A 24737-nucleotide genomic window follows, 5' to 3' on the forward strand; every position below is an offset into this window, starting at 1 on the left:
TTGTTTTTTCTAATCTTCAGGTCTTTCATATTTATCTCAGTCCGTTTGTTTATACTCTTCTACCCACTGAGCCAGCTCTATCAAAGCCTATAGTCCACATCTGTTTCAGTGAAGGCGTCTGTGATTGGAGCATGTGTTGAACCATTTAAGTACAAATGCAGCACACCAAATGGCCATCAGTTGGTTCTCAGGAGGATGAGGAGAAGTGCCTGACCTTCTTTTCCCTCAACCAAAGGCCCAGCGGCTCAGTCCCACCCACCAGCCCTTCAACCCCTCCCCCCTCCAGGTGCTTTCCCCAGCTGCTGTAGGCTTTCTCCACCTCCACCCCCATTTACTTCCACCAGGTCCAACCATCGTTCATTCTCAGACCAAGTAAAATCCAACTTGCGAAAACTCTCACAAAAGGGCCCTTTATTCAGGTCAAGGTCGTACTGTTCCAGAGTTTTATCTGGTGTTTACCAGTGCTGACTTTGAAGTGGGGCCAGGCTCAGCAATGCCTCAGGACTACCTGACCCGAAGCCCCTCGCTCTTTGTTTGCCTTGGAAACAACATCGTTTACAATTCCCAGGTCAGTGCTCCGAGTGTCCAGTAGAGGGTGCTGTGTGCATGCGAGCGTACACGTGTGTTTGTGTGCACGCTTCCCATTCCTCAGCTGCAGAAATGCTGAGCCTGCAACAGCTTTGTCTGCCTACGCTGGAAACCTTTTCCTTCCCTATCCATGATTTATTTAATTATGTATAATACAAAGAAAAGCATCTCTCTCCATTCTTCAGTACTGCAGACTTTTATTTCACATTCGCTGAGATACATTTTACTGAGCATTCCTGGACATACATTTTAGATGCTGTAAACACAATAATCTTGCTCGACAACTGGTCATCAGACTGTAGGGTCAAGCTGGTTGTGTGTGTGTGTGTGAGGGAGGGAGGAAGAATATCAAGACATGGATAAAGAGGCACAGTGGTTCTGCCACATGGATAATGAGGAAGCCTGAATATTCCAATCAAATTTGCATATTGAAAAATGAATTTGCATACTGTATAACTTTTTTTTAAAACCTGAGACTGTTACGATATAAGGGAATGCCAGCTGGAGTAAATAACTACTGCAAAAAGTATAACATTGCTGATATTTATTACATTTTTATAACACTATTGATAAAGATAAGAATTTGTCTTCTATGTTCAGAAATACAAGCAAAAGTATGAACATACTTTATAGGAAGGCTGTGACCTTCAGTTAGATATTTATGCTGGTAGTGTACATATTTTAGCCATGGACCCAATACAATGGAATGTAATTATTTTGAGACTGACCCTCTGAATCAAAGGTTATGAACAATAAATATGAAAATAATTACTTTCAAACATTTCAAGTATGGAAAGGCCTTCATGCCCTGGCAGATGCTCAGAAGGTTAGTGTGTGCACAGCGGTGGCAGAATTGTCGTTACTTCCGTTTGCCCGAGTGCAGGTGTCTCCTGGTGACCACCTCCAACCTTTTCCTCTCCGCCTCCTCTGCTTTCTTCCTTTCCTCCTTCAGTTCCTTGTACCTCCATTTGGGGACCTGCAGGAACTGCCCACTCCTGCCTCCGTTCTTCTTCCGCTCTGGTTCAGGCTTATACGTGGGGGTCGGGGCCCTGGAGATCCTGAGTTTGGGCAGCATCAGGCCCGGCTGCACGCTGCTCCTGCGCACCCGGTGGAGTGGAGACCTGCGGGGTGCCGGGGGACAAGCCTTGTCTGGGTCGCAGGTGGTGCAGAGCTGCAGGCCGGTGCACCAGTCCGGGCTTTTAGGCCCCAGCAGGACGCAGGGGTTGTCCGGGTTTGCCGGCCCGAAGTCTTTCATGCTCTGCAGCCGCTCCTGCTTCAGGATCTCCTGGACTGAGTAGCGGCGCTTGCCCACGCACGGCGGGCTCCCGGGGCACACCGTCCGGCACGCCACAGCGACAAAGGGGCTGCCGAGCGCCGTGGTCACGTGCACCATGTGGTCCAGGACGCCGTCCTTCCTGGCTTCCGTGACGTTGCCGACGTTGAAGACATTGCGCAGCACCTCGGAGATCTTCTGGATGCAGCCTTTGGGCCGCTGCGCATTGTCCACCAGGGCCGGTAGCAGGGGCCACTCGGGCCGGTAGGACTCGCGGCACTGCTCCGGGCAGGGCTGCTGGTTCAGCTGCTGCATGACGAAGGCCGTCTCATAGCGGCCGGTGAACAAGGCCCATTCGCGGGGGGTGAGGCTACGCCCATCATCTCTGGCTTGTAGATCAGCTCCTGACATACACACAGAATGAACACCCATCAGATTGTTTTACGAGTCTCTAGCAGTGTAGCTTATGTTCGATAAAGCTTATGTAAACTTTTTCCAACATTAGAACCGTCCATTTTACATCAGAAACAGAAGATAGACGATTATGAGTGTCCAATGTAAGTGCTGTATACAGTCTCCAGATGCTCATAACATGGATTCTTCTTAAGAGAAGCAGAATGAGAGAGACTGTGCTTCTTGCGATGCTGGAAGAGAATGACACACCGACTGCATGTCAGAACAAGCGTGGGCAAGTGCAGGCCATGCAGGATGCGGGATTACCTGCCATGATCAGAGCACGGACACAGTCCACTCGCCCCTGCATGGCGGCTTTCATCAGTGCCGTGAAACCATGGCAGTTGCTCTTCTCAATGTCCAGGCCCGAAAAGTAGTTGAGCAGGTAGTTAGTGATTGTGGCATGCCCTGCAACCATTGAAATGAGACATGCACAGAGCAACAGTAAAGAGGCATTGTTGGCAGTTTGATGCAAGAGGCACAATTTAGAAAGCGAGAAAACGTGTCACCGTCTGGTGAGGGAACGGTTTTCAAAATGAAATCACCAAACCTTTAAACGGCATCTTAAAAATGTCTGTGTCAGCAGTGTTAATCTGCTGAAGAGCAAATATTTATTTAGTGACCTACTTACTGGAAGTCTTAAAACAGTAAACATTTCTGGTGAAGCCTGGATTAAGGTCAAAAGAAGCACAAGTGAAGGATGAAGTCATTTTTGGGCTATTTCTAGGCATGTGTGGTTTCTATGCATGTATGGTTTTTAGTTGTCATATGAGAGCATTCTAGGTGAGCATAATTATTGGGACAGCTGGATGAACAGTCTCGGGACTGATAAAATGCTTTGAGGTGCACTGACTGTGTAAATGTTTTAAATGTATTCTTGGTTTTGAACCATTGCTCATGTCCTTGATATCTGCTTTTGAAATTGTTAGGTGTTGAACAAGGACTGAGATGCAAGATATGACTGCAGCACAATGGTTCTGGAAGTTCTGAAGCATCTTGGGTGATTATTTGGGGGAAAATGCTTAAAGACTCACAGGACTGTTTGTCACTATGCAGAAAGATAATGACCCAGAACACAGCAAGGACTGTTTTTTCTTTAATGCAGTTTTTTTCTATATTATTTTCAGGTTCTGCACGTAAAATAAATTTCTAGTTTCTAGTTTCGTTGTGTGTTTTGACTTTTTGAGGGGGGGGGGTTTGTTTGCTTTTAGTATCCAGCCATTTAAGATACACTTAAGATACACTTTCAACATTTTTTTTTAAATTCTTGTTACATCACATAAGCATTCTTTTTTAAAAGCACCATTAAACCTGAAGCTTACAAAAAACAAAATTTTCACAAATCTTCATCAACTACACAACCTACAATGTTGAAATGCAGCAAAGCAAAATATGCCAAAGTTTCTAGCATTGCAGCACATCTTGTGAAACATAACTGCCCGCCGGTGCTCTACAGAGAGTGACGGGACAGCTTTTTGCACAGTACAGCTGTGGGCATAACACATGGGCTGTTGCATAAATTGGCCAAGTCCCAGCACAGCCTGGGCCTGACCCCCTGAGGGAGACTGGACATGGTGGCGCCTACCTGCCTGAGCAGCCGTGATGAGGGCTGTGTTGCCTTCTGTGTCCTGCCAGTTCACATCCAGATGAGGACACTGGGAAAGTGCAATGACCACATCCATGTAGCCATGGTAACAGGCCACCATCAGCCCAGTCTGCAGAATCAATAAACACACATTGAAAGCTTTTAACGGGCGAAAGCTAACGACAGAAACCCTCTGAAGCCCTCATTCTCCCAGAGCAGACAGTAAGAGTTCAGAGTTGAAAATGCTGGTCAATATGTTATCGTGGACGAAGATATGGGCACTAGTGCTCGTTACCATGAATAAAATCAAACGACCACGTGTCAGAACCTCCCCAGCCTTGGTCTGCCTGTCTGATAGAGCAACACGTCTCCCCCTTTCGCCCCTCGAGCAAAGAACACACCATCTTGCAGGTTAAAAGTGTCTCTCACAGACTGCAGGTGGAGGTGTGCCAGCCAGGGGCGAGATGAGCCAGGCCGCTGGAGCAGCAGCGGGAGTGTGCCCAGGTGAAGCATTTCTGTAGAATTTTAAATGTGTAGACTCAGACCCAGTCTCAATATTTAAGGCCAGGCTGAAAACCTATCTAGCATTTTATGAACTATCTCCCATCTTAGGTAAAGGTGTAGCTCTGGGAGTACACACGCATTGAGAGTTCTGGTAAACTGGGATCTTATGATGCTGTCACTTCACCTCTCTTTTGTCACTCAGGTTTGTTGCCTGAGAATGGCGGAGTGCTGATGTTCCAGGGTGCTCATGTCTGTGTTTCTAGCTAGATCAGCCGGAGTCCATCTTTGCACATTATAGTTTCCCTAATTTACACACCCTCGTACCTGGACATGCCTTATAATCTAGTCTCTCTTTCTCCAAAGGTTCACCTACCCCTAATGTCATGAAGTTACTGAGCCTCAACCCGTCTCAGCTGCCATGGGTACTCCCACCACCCCCTGATGCCCCCTGCTGTAGCCCACCACACCTCCACCCCAGCCAACTACTTCTCCTTTGCCCTTGATGGACGTTCTTGTGCGGGATGGGTTTCGTGCATGCACATGCCATCAAGACCATACTAGGACTTCTAGAAAACCGGACTAGATATTGTTTGCTTATTTATTTATTTTTATTATTTATTTATTTATTTCTCGCTACTTATACTGCTCATTATTGTTTATATTGTTGTCCGTTACATTGTGTCCATTATATAGTGTCCATTGTCGGCCAGAGGATGATGAGTCTTGGTACCTCTCATGGTTTCCTCCTCATGCTCTAGGGTGTTTTTCCTTGCCAATGTCACCCCTGACTCACTGGGGGCTTGGACTCAGACATTTGTAAAGCTGCTTTGTGACAACTGTTGAAAAAAGCACTATACAAATAAATTTGACTTTGACTTTAAATGGGTTTTGTAAGAGGTTTTTGACTGAATGCCTTTTCACTATTGGTTACTCCTCCACCACTGCTGGAGATCATGAGCCCAGTATCCTGTCCTTTAGAAAACCTTTTTTTGAGTCCATCTGTATTGCTGTTTACTGATTCTTGAGCTTGCTTTAGGCATGGTGAACATTTACCAGTCAAAAAATAAATAAATCAAAACATTTGAAGTTTTTACTCTTAAGTCCCAGCTAATCTATGGTAAGATAATAAGCTTCACTTAACCATTTATAAAGCCATAACGTGTAGTTTAAGTTCTACATGACAAGATTAAGACAAGGGTAAATAATACATACCCATATTACGTTTTATCTCCCCATGAACCTTGCATGGTGAATTTCCCATTTTGACTCAAGCACTGGGGGGGTTGGGGTGCAGAAGAAGAGCCAGGGGGTGCTCCCACAGAAGAAGAACCAAGGAAGTGGGTGCATGAGCATGTACGTGGTAAGCCCTTATCAAACTCCGCTCCCTAAACTGTGCAACTGCTGAGACCACAGGTGTGCGTCTAACTGTCCAAGCAATCCATCCTACTTAAACGGGCCACAGAAGAGCAAGACTCTCCTCACTGACTCGCAGCTGCAGGAAGCTAGCTAGAAATAAACGCCCGGCACGCTTTTGTCCGTCTGTGTTTCTGGCGGGGTGTCCCGTGTCTGAGGTTCACGTGTCACACAGGTGTCATGACCAGTTACGCTCTGATGACGCATTTTAGCACAAAATGCAGATTTTCAGTTAACACATTGGTGGTTACAAGAATCACGGTAGGTTTTGTCATTTTCACAGAAGCATAATATCAAGGAATTGATAGTGGTCTTTGGAGGTCTTTTTGTTAGCAATAAGAATTTTAATCGATTAAGATTTCTTGAATGGACAGACAACCAGGTTTAAGTCTTGGTAGTCTTAAACTCTGGATAATGACGCTTCAGTGCAAAGCCCTTTAGAATCATTATCTTAATGCAGAGCCAAAGGACTCTTGCCCACACACCAGCACAGTGCTGGAGGTTTTCTCTCTTTTTCTGCAGTATTTTCATAATGTTAGTGAAATATGCTGTAAAGCACTATAGCGGGTTCTTATGTGTTTAGAAGAAATATTTCTAGGGGGACCCTTCCTTTACAATGGTCATATGGCAGCAAGCACATAAGGATCCACAGAGAAACAGAGAGTATGGTGTAATACCCAAGACTTTCAGAGAAACAAGACATTTCAGACAGAGGTCTTTTATCAATTAAATATTCAATTAAAATGTATTTGTATATCAATTTTACATGTCACAAAGCAGCTTTACAGCAATCATCTATTCAGAGAATCCCGGTGTAGTTCCCTAATAAGCAAGCCAAGGGGACAGCCACAAGGAAAAACTCCCTGAGAGCAAGAGGAAGAAACTTTGAAAGGCTCCAAGGATGAGAAGAGAAAACCGTCCTCCTCTGGCCACCACTGGATGGCAAACCCACAACACAGAATGAAAAAAAAAGGTGCTTTTGCTTTTCACTTTAATTTGCTATAAAACTTATAAATTAGCTTATAGGCAATAAGCAATGACTAACAAATATTTGACAGAGGTTTGCATATTATTCAGTGAGAATGAATTAGTAGTTCTATTCAGAATCACCAAAATAAACAACTAAACACAGTCTTAGCAGGAGAGCCAGAGTCAGCTGTGCAAAGTGGTTCTGAAACATGAGTTGACCATGTGGATTCAAAGAGCTTCACAAGTACTTTGCTTGCACAGCTGATGAAGGAACTCAGTCTGAAATGTCATGTTTCTCTGTGTATCTTGTGTACACTACAATTTTTGATATCTCTCTCTTTCTCCACACACATATTATATATACATATTTTAAAAATGCAAAAAAGATTACAGGTGAGTACTGTCTACATTTTCAGAAGCACACTGTTTGCACAGTTAATGAAAGTATTTTAGCTTTTGGTCAAATCAGTCCGTCTAAATTGCAATGACGACTTCTAGAGTTCACAAGCAACATTGAGCATGTGACGGTTCCATCGCTAGCTCCCACAGCAAATTAAGCATCTTCCCTAAAGAGGAGGCCCTCTGCTGCTTACAGTCCAGGGCTTTTTTGAGTGAGTGAAATGAGTGTAGTTAACACTCAAAGAGCTAGAGGAGCTGGTGTCACTGGGACATGGGCGGCAGTGTCTCTCAGCACCAGGGCCCGGTGCTCTCTTCTCTCAGCTCGGGCGCATACGGTCTTTAAATAGAAGGGATTAGACTTGGGAATGACTGGCTAAGTGCTTGAGCCGTTGTTCTTGCTTCGTAACTCGGCTTTCTGAAGAGAGGACACGACTTAGTCAAACCGTGTAACTGACGCCATATAATCAAAAATGGAAATCATTCTCATGAATCGTCCTTGTCTTTGAAATTCATGTGGTGTACACAAAGACAGACCCAGCGGCTAGTACTAATCTGTGTGTGCTTTAGTCACACACATCCTCTAGAACTGTAATGTATTGGTGAGCTGAAGATGTATGTCTGGTGTGGTTGCACATCTTTTTCTTGCACCTATCAAAAGAAGAAAACTGAAATAAGCCATTGGAACTAGATTTATTAACTAACGTTTTTTGGCTGGGCAAAGATTCTCCAACTGCATATTTATAACATATTGACCACATTAAGTGGTCGTCAGTGTTTTTCTAACTGTGTCATATGTGTCTGTGTGTTTGTGTTTGGGGGGCTGACTGGTGTGGAACTCCAGAAGTCAAAGGCATTTTGCCGTCGACTTAAACAACAGAGCTGACCTGGGGGACAATAACAGTGTGTGTCTGATGTAGAGAGCACACTTAAAGCAGGCCATTGGAAAAGTGGCCATGCTTACATCTTGCAGCAATGGACAATATGGCCCAAACACACTCCAAACGTCCTGCTGACGCTGCAGAACGCACATGGAACCTCGCACAGTTAAATGCATGCAGTAAAATGAAGCCAGCAGATACCGCGCAGTTTCTGTCAGAAATTCACAAAAGCTGAACATGTTTGAAAAGATCTCGAAACAAACCATAGTTCTTCTCTCTTCCCTCAAGCAGTTTTACAATCCCTGACTCGTCCTTGCTCTACAGGAAAGTGGTGTAATATGGCTTGGCAGCAGTGCTAATGACCTTATTTACAAGGTTGCACAATGCAGCGAGGGGAACGTAAATCCCGGATGAGTGGAGCGTACACTGGACCGATTGGTAAGGCACCACTGTGGGCTGCACTTCAGGACAATGTGGGACACAGCACCATGCTGGGAAGACACGGGCATGTGTCCACTAGCACTCCGCATTATTGTTACTGTCATACCACTGCATGATTGCCACAATTATGATGCAACCTCTTCCTTCCCCTTAGGATGTTTACTGCGACAACATGGAAAACATTAGCTATGGCAAACTCTTAGATGAGCTATATAAGTGAGCGATTCCAGTAAATGTTCTGCCAACAAAGATGTTCTCTTATCCAATGGTGTGGGGTGTAGTCTTAGATGTTCATATAGACTCATGCATACAGATTTGCAAAGCTCATTGTGTTACTGAGATATATAGATATATATATATATATATATATATATATATATATATATATACATACACACGACATATATGACACACACACACATACAATCACAGTTGCCCCTCTACTGGCTGCACTTGTGGCTTTTGTTTTCTCTGTGCTGTGCAGTTGCTGTTAATTTTTCATTTTTTATGGTTTTGCTGCTTCTTTTACATTTGTCTGATGGGTTTCTTGTGGTGAGGAGGAGGCGTGTGCTAATGCTGCACTGTAATGCTTTAGCCTCTAAATTTGGCCAGCTTGTAAGTTTTTCACAAATTAACACCTAGTGTTCTTAGACCTCATGGTGTAATAGACTCTGAAAGGGAGAAATCAAACTGTAGACATTTTGAAACTAGAGGTGGTATTTAAATACAGGATCATTGCTGCATGAAAACGTATTGTACAAGCATGTCGTTAAAAGGAAGACAGTTAACAAACTCAAGGCTATCCTGTATAATACTTCACACCCCCTCCATAATCTACTGACTACACAGTGTGATGAGGGATTTGAGTCGGGATGAAACAAATACTTATTAAGCACAATACACAAAATGAAACCAACGAAAGGAACACAATAGGACAGCGGAAGTACAGCATATGCCAAGTTAAACACTGACAAAAGACAAACACCAAACAGGACCTTAAACATGTGCTCTAACAAGGATGATAACAAAAGACAGGTGTGACACATAATGGCCTAACAATGGAGGGCCGTGGCAGTAAAGACACATACACACGATGTCACATGGACCTGGGGAGGCATCAAGGGGTGGGGAGGCTGTGCTGTGACACACAGGACCTGTAATCAAGGTTTATAGAACAAAGGTAACTTTGCCATTCAACTAAGTAACCAAATAACCAGATAGATGAGATTGAATCACTCCTGGCTCAGAAGAGCACTGGTGCTCCTGTCCAAAACACTTCCCATTTTCTGAGAGTCTGTTAGAAAATAAGGAAAATAACTTTAAACATTTTGGAGGCAATATAGATAGCCCAACATCAAAATAAATAGGAGATTTTGTATTGGGCTTCAAATGCACACATAAGGGTAAGTTGTTCCTGGACTTCGGGGTACTGTAATTAACACTACTGTGGATCTGAGGCAACATATAGCAAGGCCAGTGCCCTGGTAATGCTCTCCCTGTCCTGGAAGATTATTACCAGGACACTGACCTAGCTCTCTGTTTCCTAGGTCACAGTAGCAGTGAGAGGAGCAGTGGGAAGAGCAGTAGAGTGGGAAGAGCAGCGGGAAAGGCAGTAGAGTGGGAAGAGCAGCAGGAAAGGCAGTAGAGTGGGAAGAGCAGCGGGAAGGGCAGTAGAGTGGGAAGAGCAGCGGGAAGGGCAGTAGAGTGGGAAGAGCTGCAGGAGGGCAGTAGAGTGGGAAGAGCTGCAGGAGGGTAGTAGATTGGGAAGAGCTGCAGGAGGGTAGTAGACTGGGAAGAGCTGCAGGAGGGTAGTAGAGTGGGAAGAGCTGCAGGAGGGTGGTAGAGTGGGAAGAGCTACAGGAGGGTAGTAGAGTGGGAAGAGCTTCAGGAGGGCAGTAGAGTGGGAAGAGCTTCAGGAGGGCAGTAGAGTGGGAAGGGCTGCAGGTAGAGCAGTAGAGTGGGAAGAGCTTCAGGAGGGCAGTAGAGTGGGAAGGGCTGCAGGTAGAGCAGTAGAGTGGGAAGGGCTGCAGGAGGGCAGTAGAGTGGGAAGGGCTGCAAGTAGAGCAGTAGAGTGGGAAGCGCTTCAGGAGGGCAGTAGAGTGGGAAGGGCTGCAGGTAGAGCAGTAGAGTGGGAAGAGCTGCAGGAGGGCAGTAGAGTGGGAAGGGCTGCAGGTAGAGCAGTAGAGTGGGAAGAGCTGCAGGAGGGCAGTAGAGTGGGAAGGGCTGCAGGTAGAGCAGTAGAGTGGGAAGAGCTGCAGGAGGGCAGTAGAGTGGGAAGGGCTGCAGGTAGAGCAGTCTTTCATCAAACTAAACTGCTGCAATTCTTTGTCCTGCCAGGTCCTTGGTCAAATCAGTAACTTGAATAAGCAAATAACGTACATCAGTGATCTTGGTTTCCTCTGTAAACTATTTGGCATTGGTCTCACCTGATAGTACAATTTTTTCTTCAACCTTTTACTTCAAAGACCAGACAACAAATGTATGCATATCTATGAAAGAATTATCTTTTCACTGGTTTTAAATGGAAGAAAACATGTACAGATTGCAGCTTTGAGTTGATCACTGTCACAAACTCATTGTAACATCATGGACTCTTGTTGCACTAAACTTGGTCTTGGTCACTCTTAACATAGGAATGTCCCTACAGGACAAGTGGTTATGACCACAAAGTTAGTAAAATAGTAAGATGTATAAAATCAATATTAGTAAATTTAGTGAATCAGTTATGGATATGGATATAGTGCAATTTGTGTGTTTAAAGGTCCCAGGCGACCCAAAGAACACAGGTCACACAATTCCAAAGAGGCTTGTCAAATATTCTCAATACCTCACATCCATTTAAGGTGAGACAATTGTTCTTGAGCACCATGACTGATATAGTATTCAAAAATAAATTTATGTCAATGAGTTCACAAAAGTTAATCAGTTAATAAAATCTAATATAAACTTTGCATGACCACATCAGGCATTGTGATTAAGATGCCTTTTGTCATGTCTCCGCAATCAGCCACTTTGCAATCAGCCACTTTTCCAGGCTATTCCAATGAAATCTCTCGCATTAGGCTTCCACATTTTTTTCTTTCACATACTAACACATACTAACTTTCTTACTAAATCCACTTACCCTGCTATTTTTGTCCGTTTCTAGAACCTGTTCCTTTGTCACACCCTGCCGTATTTTGATCTTTATAGCATCTGCATTGTTGTTGCAACATGCTTGAAAGAAGGACAACGTCTGTGGACTGGCCGGAGACGGTGTCCTCTCGGAGTCCGCAAAATCACTGTCCGGTGGATAAAAAGAATCGTCCGAAATAACACTCTTCTTATCCGGCAAAGTGGAGAATTGGTCATACTCCTCATAGTCCTCCTCGTCACACACCGACAGATAAGAACCGAGATACTCATCATGATCGTTTGCAATGTCAAGCGGCTCCTCCGTTATTGTAGGATAAACTTGGGCTGTGGTACCAGTAATTTTTGAGTGCTGAATCCGTTTGATTTTGCCTGGAGAGGAGCCTCCGCCATCATTTTCGTCCGTTATTAAAACCATTTAGCCTCTAAATTAAAACGCTCCCGTAGCCAGAATGATGCATATGGCCCACTTACGGCTGTGTTGTTTTTGCCAACATTAAAATGTTTAGGATGTACTAAAAAGTTTGTTTGTTTAGAGCTCCGTTCATTTGTTTAGAGCCGCCGTTGCTTCTTCTTGTTTCGGATAGATTATTGCCACACTTATTCATTCACTTATACTCCGAATGTAAACGTTGTAGTATTACAGGAATATCAGGAATATCAGCTCAAAATGAAACTCACATGAAGTTTTTTTTTTGTTTTTTTTTTTTTGTCCTGCGTTTCTGAATTTAAGAACAATGTTCAAAGCAGAAGCTGGCAGCGTATCCACTGTTGCCGTTATGTAGAGGAAAAGCCCTGTACGGTACTAAACTGTAACTCCATAATCCGATTACATGACATCCTCTATACTGCCTCCTACTTTCACTCACATTTTTCTGCTTCAGTGGAATTGTAGATTCCAAATTAGAAGTGTTCACATAAGACCTGTTTTCGGTAGGTGTGTCCGAGAAAGCATTGAACACATTTTGCAATTCCTGTGAAATTTGTGTAGTTGATGGGTTGAACTGTCAGTATCAAGGACTGCAAGCTGTTCACGCGCCACGTGAAGTGCCGTTTAGTTTCATTTTCACTCTGGGGGTTTTCACATGTGAACAGTCAGGTCTGGGCATACCCCCTACGGCTGGGAATGCCCCCTTATGAATCTCTGCTTACAGTCATCAGAAACCTTTACGAATACCATCTGGTACTGCGTAAACAAACCAGCTGGGTCTGCAAATCAAACCGGACGCACCGTTGCCTAGGACGTGTAATAAGACCATATAAAATGCATAACTAGTAATAATTAAGTTACCACAGCACAAATCACAACTCAGAGATGAGTCACGATAGGTTGAATGACACGATATAGACTCACGGAGAAAATTATTCAAACGTTGTTTGCTTGTTTGTTTAAACCTCCATTCTGAAGTTTCCTTACAATTCAGAGGGCATTGTGATGCAAAACTAGGGAGGCATTCTACTCTGAAGAACTGGGAGTTCACATATATTCCTCTACTGTTACAGCTCATCACCCCCAGCATGCTACATGGTGCTAAGTCATTTCGTGAGTGTCTTTCACTAACTAAATCATAAAGATTACAAAATTTACCTAAAAATAGCAATTTTTCTGTCAAATGTACATAATTACGTAACTTGTTCAGCAGTAACAGCTCTTGTTATAATATGAAGAACTGATTTGCAGTTAATAATACTACAGGGGTATATTATCACTGTCAAAATATGTTTTGTTTTTGTTTTTTTGCTTATTCAGTTATCATTCTGAATTAATATGATCAAATAATCACACTCATTAAAATGACAATTATGGCAATGCAGCGATAAGCACCTAACAATGACATATAATGCCTTTTTCAGGCAGCATAAAAGCGTTTTGATGAGGTCTGACATGGGAACATGGGTCATTTTATGGCTCTCTAGGATGTACGGTCACTTTAGGCTATTGTGGGCAGTCCTGCAGTCCTGTGAAAGCTTCATTAGGAAATGGGGATGTGGCTGAGATGATACTGAAGGGCCAAGCAGAGATTCTCAAACACTGCACTGGCTTTTCTCCTCCACTGCTGCAGCTTAGACAGTTACATTAACTCAGCACACCGCACAGTGCAGCTTGATAAATCCCCCCCACCCCACCCCACCCCACCCCACCCCACAAAACCAAAGTAAAGGTTCATCCCAGATCCACAACTGACCATAATGCAGGATCTGGATTGGGCTTTACCATGTAAGACATAAAGTTATCCAGTGCTAGGCATTTCCCCCCAAAATGGGAACTATATAACAAGAGACGGGTTTCCAAAAATTATGTAGTGATATGTAAAATTTTATCATAGTATTAATAATACTACCAAGTACTCCAAAAAGTCCTAACCACTTACAATTAAATTTACAGCATTTGCCAGGGGCCTTTATCCAAAGTGACCTATTGAAGTGCTTTCTGGTCTTGTTGGAAAATCTATCCAAGTACAAAGGCTAGAGTCCTCTAAAGTAGTGGCTAAAGTAAACAGAATTCAGTATACTGACAGAAAAGATGAGAGGAGAAAGGCCTTTGTTTTTGTGATTGTTGGTTTAGTAAGTTAGTTTAGTACGTTCTTAAAGTTCTTAGAGATTGATTAAGTGTGCTTTAAAGATGTCTTTTGAAAAAATAAAGACTTTCAGGAGAATTTAATATTTAATATAAGGTTTCCTCCATTGTTCTTCCACTGAAGAAAACCATTTTGTTAGCACAGTTTCCTGGTGCTGCACTTTAAGGACCAAACCAAGTTATAGTGTATTACAGTACACACTATTGTGTATAGTGTATTGCAATTATATTTCAGCATATTGTGCAGTGTTTCTGTTGAGTCTTGTGAATGCTGCAATTCATCAAAACACCTGAGGTGGGAGCATCTGGAAGGTCCAAGTTTGATTGGGATGCTTACACCACACAACAAAAAAAGTAATTTGTGACTTGTTATAGTTTCCATTTGCATGCTGCATCCTTCTGCATAATGTGCATCCTTACTGGGGCATTCACAAAGATATTGTATAATGTGTTTCTGCTTCACAGTGCTTAGCACCTGATCTATTTTGGGGGTTTTTTTATTTGGAGGGGAGGGTTATGGTTGGAGAGGGGTTTTTTTTAAATGAAGCTCATTTTCTAGCCTGTTTTCAACCAGCTAAAACTTCCCACAATCCCTGATACTCCAGGATCATGGACCCTTATTACTGGTTTGCAGAGAAGTGAGCACATCAACGTCCACAAATGAAAAAGACCCAACAGGCCATGATAGCACCTTACATGATATCTAAAAAGAACAAATGCTTAACTATGAACAATTTTACACCCAGAAATATCAAAGCAAGGAGCAATGCCTAGAAACCTACTAACTAAAAGCCCTAAAAGGCATTTATTTTTGTATTGTTCATAAACAGTCTAAACAAAACCACCACTACAGAACTGAATCACTGTTTTGGCATATAAAGCACCTTTGAAAATCAGGAATAGATGGCAGGGGCGCTTGAGTCAAATTAAATGGGCCTAGATGCTATATAGAAATATTATTCTGATGGGACTGCACAGAAAAATACAGTACCGATAAAGAATTTTGTTGTTGTTGCTGTTGCAGATATTTTATTAATTTTTTTATCGAGGTGTTTTATTTTTCATTTATAATTCATAAGTAATTATGAAATCTGAACATTTGCTGGTTTGATACACTTTGTGCAGCATGGCCTCATTGCATCAGCAACCTTTTCAAAATGGAGAGGGTTCTTTATTTTAAAATAATAACACAAAAAACATTAATTATTCACTTATTCATTGAACACTGTAGGTCAATCAGTTAATTAGTAATTGCTTGAGGTACTATGAATGACCTTCCTAACATGCCCAGGAAAATAGAGAGCACCTCTTATTTGATTACAATTAGTCACTAGCTGCTCTCCATTTCACTGAGCTGCAATTAAGAGCTAATGAATTAGTAACTGATTGTGCTGTTATGTGCTGCAGGCAGGGTTTACCTCCAGCTGTAAGATATCCAACAAACAATGCCTCAAATGGAGGTTAGCTTTTATTCCTATAAACATTATTTTAAAAAATGGGAATAGTGCTGTGTTAACTTATTGGTTTGTGTGTGTGTGTGTGTGTGTGTGTTCGTGTGTGTGTGTGTGTGAGTGTGTGTGTGTGTGTGTGTGTGTGTGTGTGTGTGTGTTGGGAAACTTATTTTAATACAATGAATCACTTATGATTGCCATCAACAGCATCAGAGTGAATGATTCAGCACATAGAGGAGAAACTTCTCAGAAAGCACACACACACTCAAACCTGAAAACAAAAGTAGCTCATATAAGTACCTAAAGTTCCAGTGAGCATGTTTAGAGATGCAGTGCTACATACCACAAACACAAACAGGAGAAACAGACAGGAGAGCCGTTCAGCAGCTCATAAACACACCAAATAACTCACAGATCAATACCAATGCCAGTAACCCTTATTTAAATAAAACAAAAGTCTCAATTCATTAAGCTCTTACAATATTGGATATAATCAAATGAAACCACATTTTGTAGAGGAAACATGATGCCATTCTTCCAGTATTTTGTAGCGCAGTTGTACAAAATACAAAAAAACAACCAAAAAAAAAAGTCGAACAAGAAGGGCGCATCTGAGACCTGTCTGTCCTTAGATCTACTTGGCCCCTTCACATACTGCTGAGGTGAAATTAGCTGGCTGCACCATACCTCCTTGGCGCTCCCTGAAAACAGAACAACAGCATTGTCACCAGTTAGCTTTTACGTGCGGCCACAGCACACAAGCCCAAAAAGAACATGGTGTTGCGGCCTTGAGTCTGACTGTCTTAAAATGTGTCAATCTCTGGGGTTGCGTTGGTACATTTACACAGCTGGAGGTCTGGTGAACTTGCCTGTTTATGTGTGCCATATGTCTATATGTCACAGCTCTTGCTCTTTCATAGTGCAATTTGCATATGTGCATCAGCGCCAGCCTAATTCAGACTGCCCTGGCCCCTTTAGCCAGACTCTGGAGTTTGGCATTGCTCTCTAAGGCACCTCCCCTGAGGCAGTGTTAGCTCACTCGGCTCTGCCAGTGAGACCCCCACCCCCCAAGGGCTTTTTGAGAGCCGTGTATAGAGGAAGGCATCTACAAGTGCCCTTCCAGCCATGCATACACAAGAGCAATGCAGAGAAGAAAGGCAACTGCAAATAAAGCAAGACTTTGTGTTTGAGCTGGCACTAACTGCCTGGAAATTAATGTTGCCGGTTTTGTTTGTTAGATTTTTTTGACGACATCTTGACAGTGTTAACCTGGTATAAATTTACCACTCGCACTGGCCTGAACACCAAATCCATAATCAAAATTTCTATTATTTGGTTACTCTTGGAAATGGGGAGTTTCATGGGGTTGAAAAAACAAATTCTTCAGTGAAGACCCTGAACAATCAAACAACCCTAGTTATTTATTACCTTAAGAACATGAGCTTTTTAAAACAAATTTGAAGAACAGATTGGTGTGCAAATGCCTTACTGTGTTTCACAGGATTATGGAGTGGATGAGATAAGAATCATGGGATCGATGAAGGATTTACAGTGTGCCTCTAGCTCTCCTTTTATAACATCTAGCAATCTAATAACAATATTACCAATGCTTTATTCCAGTGGCTCTAGTAGTTTGATGAAACCACACAAGAATCTTCATAAATAAAAACTTATTTAAAACATAACGTCTGGTAAATGTATTCCGTGGGGTTTCTCTCATTTATCCTAGCTAAACTGCATGCTGAGAGATGAGCGTTTGAGTTCCAGTGGTAGGCGTGTGTTGTTGGATCGAAACGCAAACCTGACGCACTATATTGGGCCATTTGGAGGGCTTCTCAAAGTTTACATAACAACATCCTTTTAAACAACGACACGATGTCAACATCAGCATCTGCTTTCTGTTTTCAATAAGTACAGAATGGCACCAAATAAAGCAGCCATCCCCAGCCAGTAGTAGACAGGATAAGATGGGAGGTCTCCTGATGTTGGGATCAATGAAGACTGCAGTATAAACCCAGTGTTTTGACTTCAGCAGTGTTTTGGCACCTAATTTATATGTTACTTTTTAACTTATAAACAAATAAAGCATTCACATAACGTGCTGTCATTTGTAACAAATACTGAGTGAACTGCAACATTTCGTTTCCTATGCAGTGATGATTATTTTCTCTGGCCCCGACTGACAGAGAATGCAAAAAAAAAAAAAAAAACATGAAATCCATCATTCCTAAAAGGAAATTTTATTTCAATTCACTGTCTCTTCAAGAATGCTGCAAAGTCAGTCTTTTTTGACTGTAGAAATTGGTCACTTGAATCATGCCATTTTGTTTTGCCCTGGGGGGGGGGGGGGGGGGGGGGGTTACACGAAACAAGGACAGAGATTAACACTGTTAACAAGACATTGTATTACACTTTTTATCACTGTTGTCACTGCGGCATAATTCTTACATGAAACCAGCTTTTCTTATTCTAGTATGACTGCAAGGATTAATTAACTACCCAAAAATGAAGTGAACAAAAAAAGGGCTATAAATAAAAGCATACATTTACTCAAGTGAACATATCTGGAATACAAATAAGCATTCACTACAGGATCTGGTGGTTAAGAAATGGCACCCTTAATCACTCAATCAGGAGTCCGGAATAATGGCAGGGTAAGGAGGAGGCATCAGGCCAAATTCTGCAAGCGAACTTAATAGAGTCACTTAATAGATTCATAATACTTCATGTAAGTGAACTTAATAGATTTCAACTGGGCTGCCAAATCCACAGGCAGTAATGAGTGTGACAAACAATTAGGTCTTAAGTTCAATAAGATATGCATCCTCACATTTTTTGTGAATTCTGGTGGAGCAGCTTCAACAAGAGTGGAAGCCTGGAAATTACATCTTTCACATCTCACTGTGTACTTAGGGCAGAGAAATCACCATCGGTGACCAGGATGACCATTATTAACCCAGGACATGATTTTCCATCTCTTATTTTTTGTTCCAAGGCTTGACCTTTAAAACTAAGAAAGTTAATCAATTGACATTTATTTTAGTGCTTATCCAACATTCTGACTGGGTCATTAATATTCAGCAGTATATTTGTCATGCAACACTTGTACCAGCAGTAACCAATGTCCATCCTGGAGATACGGTACGCTCAGCACATTTTTTGGAGTTTTCCCTGTGAGGAGTTCAAGAACTAATGGAAGAGTTGAAAAAAAGTTGAGTTTTTTTAGATTAAGGAAAAATATTTAAATGTGCTGTAGGAGCCGTTTGTCAGATTATTTTTGTTTTGTAGTAAGTGGTTTGTGAGTATGTGCCCTCTGTAGGCCACAGGTCTATAAATAGGTGGAAGAAGGGTCAGAGGGCGTGGCTGGTTGGGAGCACATGGCTTTTGACCTTGTATCACCTTTATTTCTTTTGCTTTGTTTATTTATTATTATTTTTCAGGTTATATCACTGATGATGCATCCTAGTGCATCCACGAGATGTTTCTTAGATAATACAGCCTAGCACAGCCAGTGACTCCTAGAAATAGTCTAGGTGACAACCAAGAACAGGTTGGCGACTACTGGAAAGACAGTTGACGGCATGGAAAGACGGCACAGGGGATAGGACGGGTTAGCACCCCAGCCTTTATCTTTCGTGAGAAAGGACCCCACCAACCTACGGAAAGCCCTGAAGAGAGATACAACTTTATCAACACCTCAGTACAGAAAGGTAGGATTCCTGGAGTTCCTGGATGTTTGGGGCACACGGGGGTAGTTTCACAGCTCATCAGAGAGGCCCATGAGCACAGGTGACCTAGTTGTGTTGTGGTTAGATCTGGCCAATGCTTATGGTTCCATACCACACAAACTGGTCGAGCTTGCACTTCACTGCCACCATGTTCCCGGTAAAATCAAGAATCTGATCTGAGATTACTACAATAATTTCAGGTTGAGGGTCACTTCTGAGTCAATAGCATCAGACTGGCATCATTTTGGGAAAGGAATAATAACAGGCTGTACCGTCTCTGTTATTCTCTTTGCCCTTGCTATGAACATGGTGGTCAAGTCAGCTGAGGTGGAATGCAGAGGGCCCCTAACAAAGTCTGGTGTACAGCAGCCATCCATTACCATCACGACTACATCTGTCCCAGGGAGCAGGTGGATCATACAAGGACTTGAGAGACTTATCACCTGGGCAAGGATGCGTTTTAAACCCTTTAAGTCAAAATCCATGGTGCTGAAGAGGGGGAAAGTGACTGACAAGTACCATTTTTTAATCTCTGGAATTGTCATTCCTTCCATCTCAAAACAACCAGTCAAGAGATTAGGGAAGCTATTTGATGCAAGCTTGAAAGATTCAGCTGCCATCCAGAGGTCCAACGACGAGCTTGGAGCTTGGCTCACCAAGGTCGACAAGTCCGGCCTGTCTGGTAGGTTTAAAGCTTGGCTCTACCAGCATTCCATCTTACCAAGAGTCTTGTGGCCTATGCTGGTCTACGGGGTCCCACCGACAACAGTTGAGTCCCTGGAAAGAAAGATCAGCAGTTTCCTCCAAAAGTGCAGCACTGTATGGGACAAGTAACATCTTACAATTTAAGGTTGCACACACAAGAGAAGTCCTACAGCACAGGGACTCCAGAGACTGTAAAGTGTCATCAGCCGGTATTGAGGTGAGGACAGGAAGGAAATGGCAGGCTGAAAAGCAAGTGGAGGTGGCAGAGTCTCACGTCAGACAAAAGGTACTGGTTGGTAGTTTGGCGACGGGCAGAGCGGGCTTGGGTTACTTCCCAAAGACCCAGGTCAGCAAAGCCCAGGGCAAGGAGAGACACTATCTACTTCAGGAAGAGATCCAAGCAGGTGTGGAGGAAGAGCAAGTCAGCAGGGCGGTGGGATTCCGGCAACAGGGAGCGTGGACTAGGTGGGAGAACACACTGCATCGCAGGATGTCCTAGTTAAACCTCATGCAGACAGACTTCCATCGTGTCCGGTTCCTAGTGCAGGCGGTTTACGATGTCCTGCCAAGTCCAGCAAACCTCTATGCTTGGGGAAAGAACAAGACACCTACCTGCGTCCTTTGCTCCGGAAGAGGCTCTTTGGAACATCTCCTCAGCAGCTGCCCAAAGGCACTTGCGGATGATCACTATTGGTGGCGCTACGACCAGGTGCTTAAGGCAGTTGCTGAGAGCATAGCCTTGGCCATTAGCACCAGCAAACACAATCATGCCCAAAAGAAGGTAACCACCTTTATTAAACGGGGAGATAAACCTCAGGCACAACCCAGAACAACAACGGGCCTTCTCCATACAGCCGCAGACTGGCAACTCCAGGTTGATCTGGGAAGGAAGCTAAAGTTTCCTCAGCATATAACAGAAACATCACTCCACCCAGACATGGTCATTATCTCTGCCGCTTCGAAACAACTGATCATGCTAGAACTTACAGTGTCCTGGGAAGAGCACATGGAGGAAGCCAACAATAGGAAGCGTGCCAAGTACCAGGTACTGTTGGAGATGTGCAGAGGCAGAGGCTGGAGGATGAGCTATGAGCCCATAGAAGTGGGCTGTAGAGGCTTTGCAGGTTGCTCCCTCTGTACAGCTCTTAGTCGACTATGCATCTCAGGAATGGATAAGAAGAGGGCTATACAATCTCCAACTGAAGTCGCAGAGAAAGCCACAAGATGGCTTTGGCTCAAAAGGGCTGATCCAAGGGTAGTTGCTGGGATGCAATTTAGGGCTTGATCAACCCCTACTGGGTCCCCTGGGAGAGGGTACTGATGTTGAGAGACCCAAAACATCCGATGACTCCAGGTTTCATCACTGATGATGCATCCTAGTGCATCCACGAGATGTTTCTTACATAAGGATGTCAGCTGTAACTCAAGCCTTCAGTAAAACAGGTCTTGTTTATGGAATGTCAATTCTATTGGACCTCGTGTTTGTAACAAACAAGTGTCAAGATCCCCAGTCAACACCAATAGGCGATAAATGACCGACTATCGGTTTCAGATTTGGATAATTGGTTATAACGTGCAAAGCATTGAGCCTTGAGGATTTGAAAAGGGAATCACTGTGTAAGACAGTGTAGTTTTGGGGGAGGCAGGGGGATGCATTACTCCCAGTAATTCCTGCTCATAATATTCATATAATGTGTTTCGTTGGGCGGTGAGAGCAAAGTTGAAATGAATCCTATGTCACTGGAGTAAGGTCATCATCTAGATGTGTGCACATCTGTATGCATGTCTGTGTGTGCACGCAACTGTGTGTGTGTTTGTTTACTCACACAAGCTCCTGGAGACTAAGCAAGAAGCTATCTATTTGGTCCTGAGGGATGTCTCCGTCCAACTGGGCCAGGTATGTGTACAGATTCACGAATATGTCAAAGGGTACACAAGCTGCCCCACCTTCTGGATCCTCTGTGAGGATTTCACACGCATGCTTCAGAGCACTGATAATTGTCTGTGGGCACAGTGACAAAATACAGGCTATGTCTCACAGCTGTTGACTTTTATTTTACAGTACATGTTATAATTTATGATATACACTGCTTAAATGTTGGTAATAGACTTGTTGGTAATAATAACTGCAATGGACAAAACCATACAAAGATGTCTTATTTAAATATTGACCAAACTTGGTGTATCCATATATTCTGGCTGTTGTTGTACTATAAGCATTATCTGTTTTCCATGAATTGAGTAGGTTTTTATAGCATTTATTGTCTAACACTGCCACCAAGAGGCCTTTGTAAGGATTAATCCATGTCTGTTCTGATCACACTAACACACCTGCCACTATGCTGGAGCAATTTTAAATGCATAATTAAAAGTCATAATTTACAGAAGGGTTAAAATATTCAAACACATCACATGAGTCTATTGATGTATCCCTAGATTTCTACTCACCCCACCCAAAGCACTGCAACCCAGAGCAAAGAAATGCATCCACTTCATTTCTAAGTCGAAGTTACCAAGTGCAAGGAGTGTTTCTAGTTGTTCCATTGGTAAACACAGGCCTTTCCACTTCTGCTGCAACTCTCCTTTCATAACAGTTTCTTTAAATGAAAGCTACAGTGAAAAAGAAAGGGACACTGATGCCAATGTTCATGGTACTCATGATGTATAACCAGCAAAACTATTCTAACACCAACCTGTTTATGAAGGACTTTAAGCAGGCCTGGAGTGAGCCCAGTGTCTGTCTTTTGTGTTGCTACTGGAATTTCTAGCCTGTGTTTGACAGGAAGAGCTTCACCCTTTGACAGTGCTGCAAAATAGCTGAAAGAACATGGATACATGTGAAATAGCATGGCTACACATGGATCAAATACAAATAGCAATAATCAGCACGACTATCACCTACATTTCAGTCTTATTGGCTTGTTTACTAGAGTTCTAATTAGATACATGAATTACATTAATTAGCTACATTAATCAGTGGACCAACACATAATCATTCGGTATAATCTCCATAATAAGCACCCTTAAGAATTCCAAATCCTTGTGACTTTAAATGCTAAACTTTACAAGCTTCAGTTTCCAAATGTTTGTTGGTCAATGTACACAGACTGGATGATGTGGGAACAGCATGAGCACATTTCCTGGGTGTGTATAAGACTTACGCAGCAGCCCACTGTAACACATCATGGGGCTGTGTTCTAATAGCAGCCTTAGTGAATTGTTTTAGAATATCGGGTAGCTCTGGAGGAATGTTGATCTGCTGGGCACAGTACATTGTATTTGGAGGAGGCATGCCTTCTGTCTTGAAGTCAACTAATAAAAAGGACAAAGATTAATACATCAGAGAGATGCTAACCACTCTTACATAGCTTAATTGCAAGCAAACACATAATTACAAAGCTGTTTAAAATCGTCCCATGCAATGAAAAGTGCTTCTTTAACTCCTCAGGCGTTGCTTTTTTCTGTTTGTTTTGGGGGGGTTTTTTTGGGGGGGGGGGGGTGCTGGTTTGTTTGTTTGTTTGGTTTTTTTGCCCTTTATTTATTATGTTTATGTTTACTTTAATAAACTAGATCATGGGGATGGTGAACCTGTGGGTAAACCTTTAATATAAATCCGGATTTACTCTCTATATTACGACAGCAGTTGAGTATACACAACAACTTATGAAGGCAATTTCTTTGAGAAAAGATACGTATAGTAAAATTATCTATGTAATAAAAATGCAAACAGAATTTAGTCATACGTCAATTTATTGATTGGTCGGGATTGGTCTTTTGTCAAAGGTTTTATGAAATTACAAATTCGAACGAAGCGAAATAACGACACTGTTTAAGCCACTGGGTGAACTCAGTACAGCTAACTCACAGCTCAGGCTGAGCAAGGAACCCAGTAAGCATACCCATTTCAACAGTTAACTGTCTTCCTAGATATCCGCCGTCCACATATTGATTAAGCCATTGGTTTCGTGAATTCATCTTTCTTAAAAAAAAAAAAAACCTGGTTTTGTTGAGACCGCCAAGTTTATTATCGTTTCTCCTCTTTTCCATAGAAACCGTTAGATATTAGATATTATCATTAGATCTTGTCATGATTAGCTGTCTAACGACACACGCTGGCTAACGCTAACTAGCTAGCCAAGTTAGACAGACAGGCAGATCTAACGTCTAACACTTACCAAACTTATAAAAGGAAGGAATTTTTTCAGCATAAAAACAATTGTATTTTGTTATTCAAAATGAGGTAGCTAACATTTACGTTTTGAAGAAAATATACAAATAGGCTATCTAGCTAGCTAATAAGCTTGGTTATGTTTATTTTGCATACCTCGAATAATTAACGTCTTGTGTGTACGCAATGTTGCCTAGTAACTAGCGATTGCGTCATGAGACTCCTTATACACGTGAGGTTTCGCTTGCCGTCAAGTGAGACGTTTTTGGCCTACTTATTTCAAGATGTAACTTATATTGTAAAACTTCTACTTCATGCTATTTATTATTTTTTTATTAATAATATTTTTTATAAATATTGTTATTTCAAGCATTTTTATTTTAGCTGATTACATTATGATTCATTTTGTTCAGGATTCGTCTTGGGTATACCTTAGTATTTCTGATACAACGATGACGATTACATTTTTGGT

At 42.5% G+C, this 24737-nt stretch overlaps 2 protein-coding genes across 3 annotated transcripts; both read right to left on the reverse strand.

Moving 5' to 3' along the window:
• Window positions 1-636: 636 nt before the first annotated feature.
• ankrd33ba (ankyrin repeat domain 33ba) lies at window positions 637-12634 on the reverse strand. The gene is made up of 4 exons (XM_027004445.2): window positions 11628-12634; window positions 3900-4029; window positions 2582-2722; window positions 637-2265 (listed from the first exon to the last, which is right to left on the reverse strand). Exons 1-4 carry the CDS (start codon window positions 12051-12053, stop codon window positions 1448-1450), a joined length of 1515 nt encoding a protein of 504 aa, XP_026860246.2. The 5' UTR covers window positions 12054-12634; the 3' UTR covers window positions 637-1447.
• Window positions 12635-15241: 2607 nt separating this feature from the next.
• Window positions 15242-24454, reverse strand: ropn1l (rhophilin associated tail protein 1-like). 2 transcript variants are annotated; one of them, XM_027004453.2, is made up of 6 exons: window positions 24422-24454; window positions 23259-23409; window positions 22791-22914; window positions 22546-22707; window positions 21924-22099; window positions 15242-16365 (listed from the first exon to the last, which is right to left on the reverse strand). In XM_027004453.2, exons 2-6 carry the CDS (start codon window positions 23387-23389, stop codon window positions 16299-16301), a joined length of 660 nt encoding a protein of 219 aa, XP_026860254.2. In that variant the 5' UTR covers window positions 23390-23409; window positions 24422-24454; the 3' UTR covers window positions 15242-16298. The 2 variants fall into 2 exon arrangements, with proteins under 2 accessions (XP_026860254.2, XP_026860253.2); XM_027004452.2 differs by lacking the exon at window positions 24422-24454 and adding an exon at window positions 24273-24407.
• Between the last annotated feature and the right edge of the window lie 283 nt (window positions 24455-24737).

The sequence above is a fragment of the Electrophorus electricus genome, chromosome 5, assembly GCF_013358815.1.
Source record: "Electrophorus electricus isolate fEleEle1 chromosome 5, fEleEle1.pri, whole genome shotgun sequence".
Lineage (NCBI taxonomy): Eukaryota > Metazoa > Chordata > Actinopteri > Gymnotiformes > Gymnotidae > Electrophorus > Electrophorus electricus.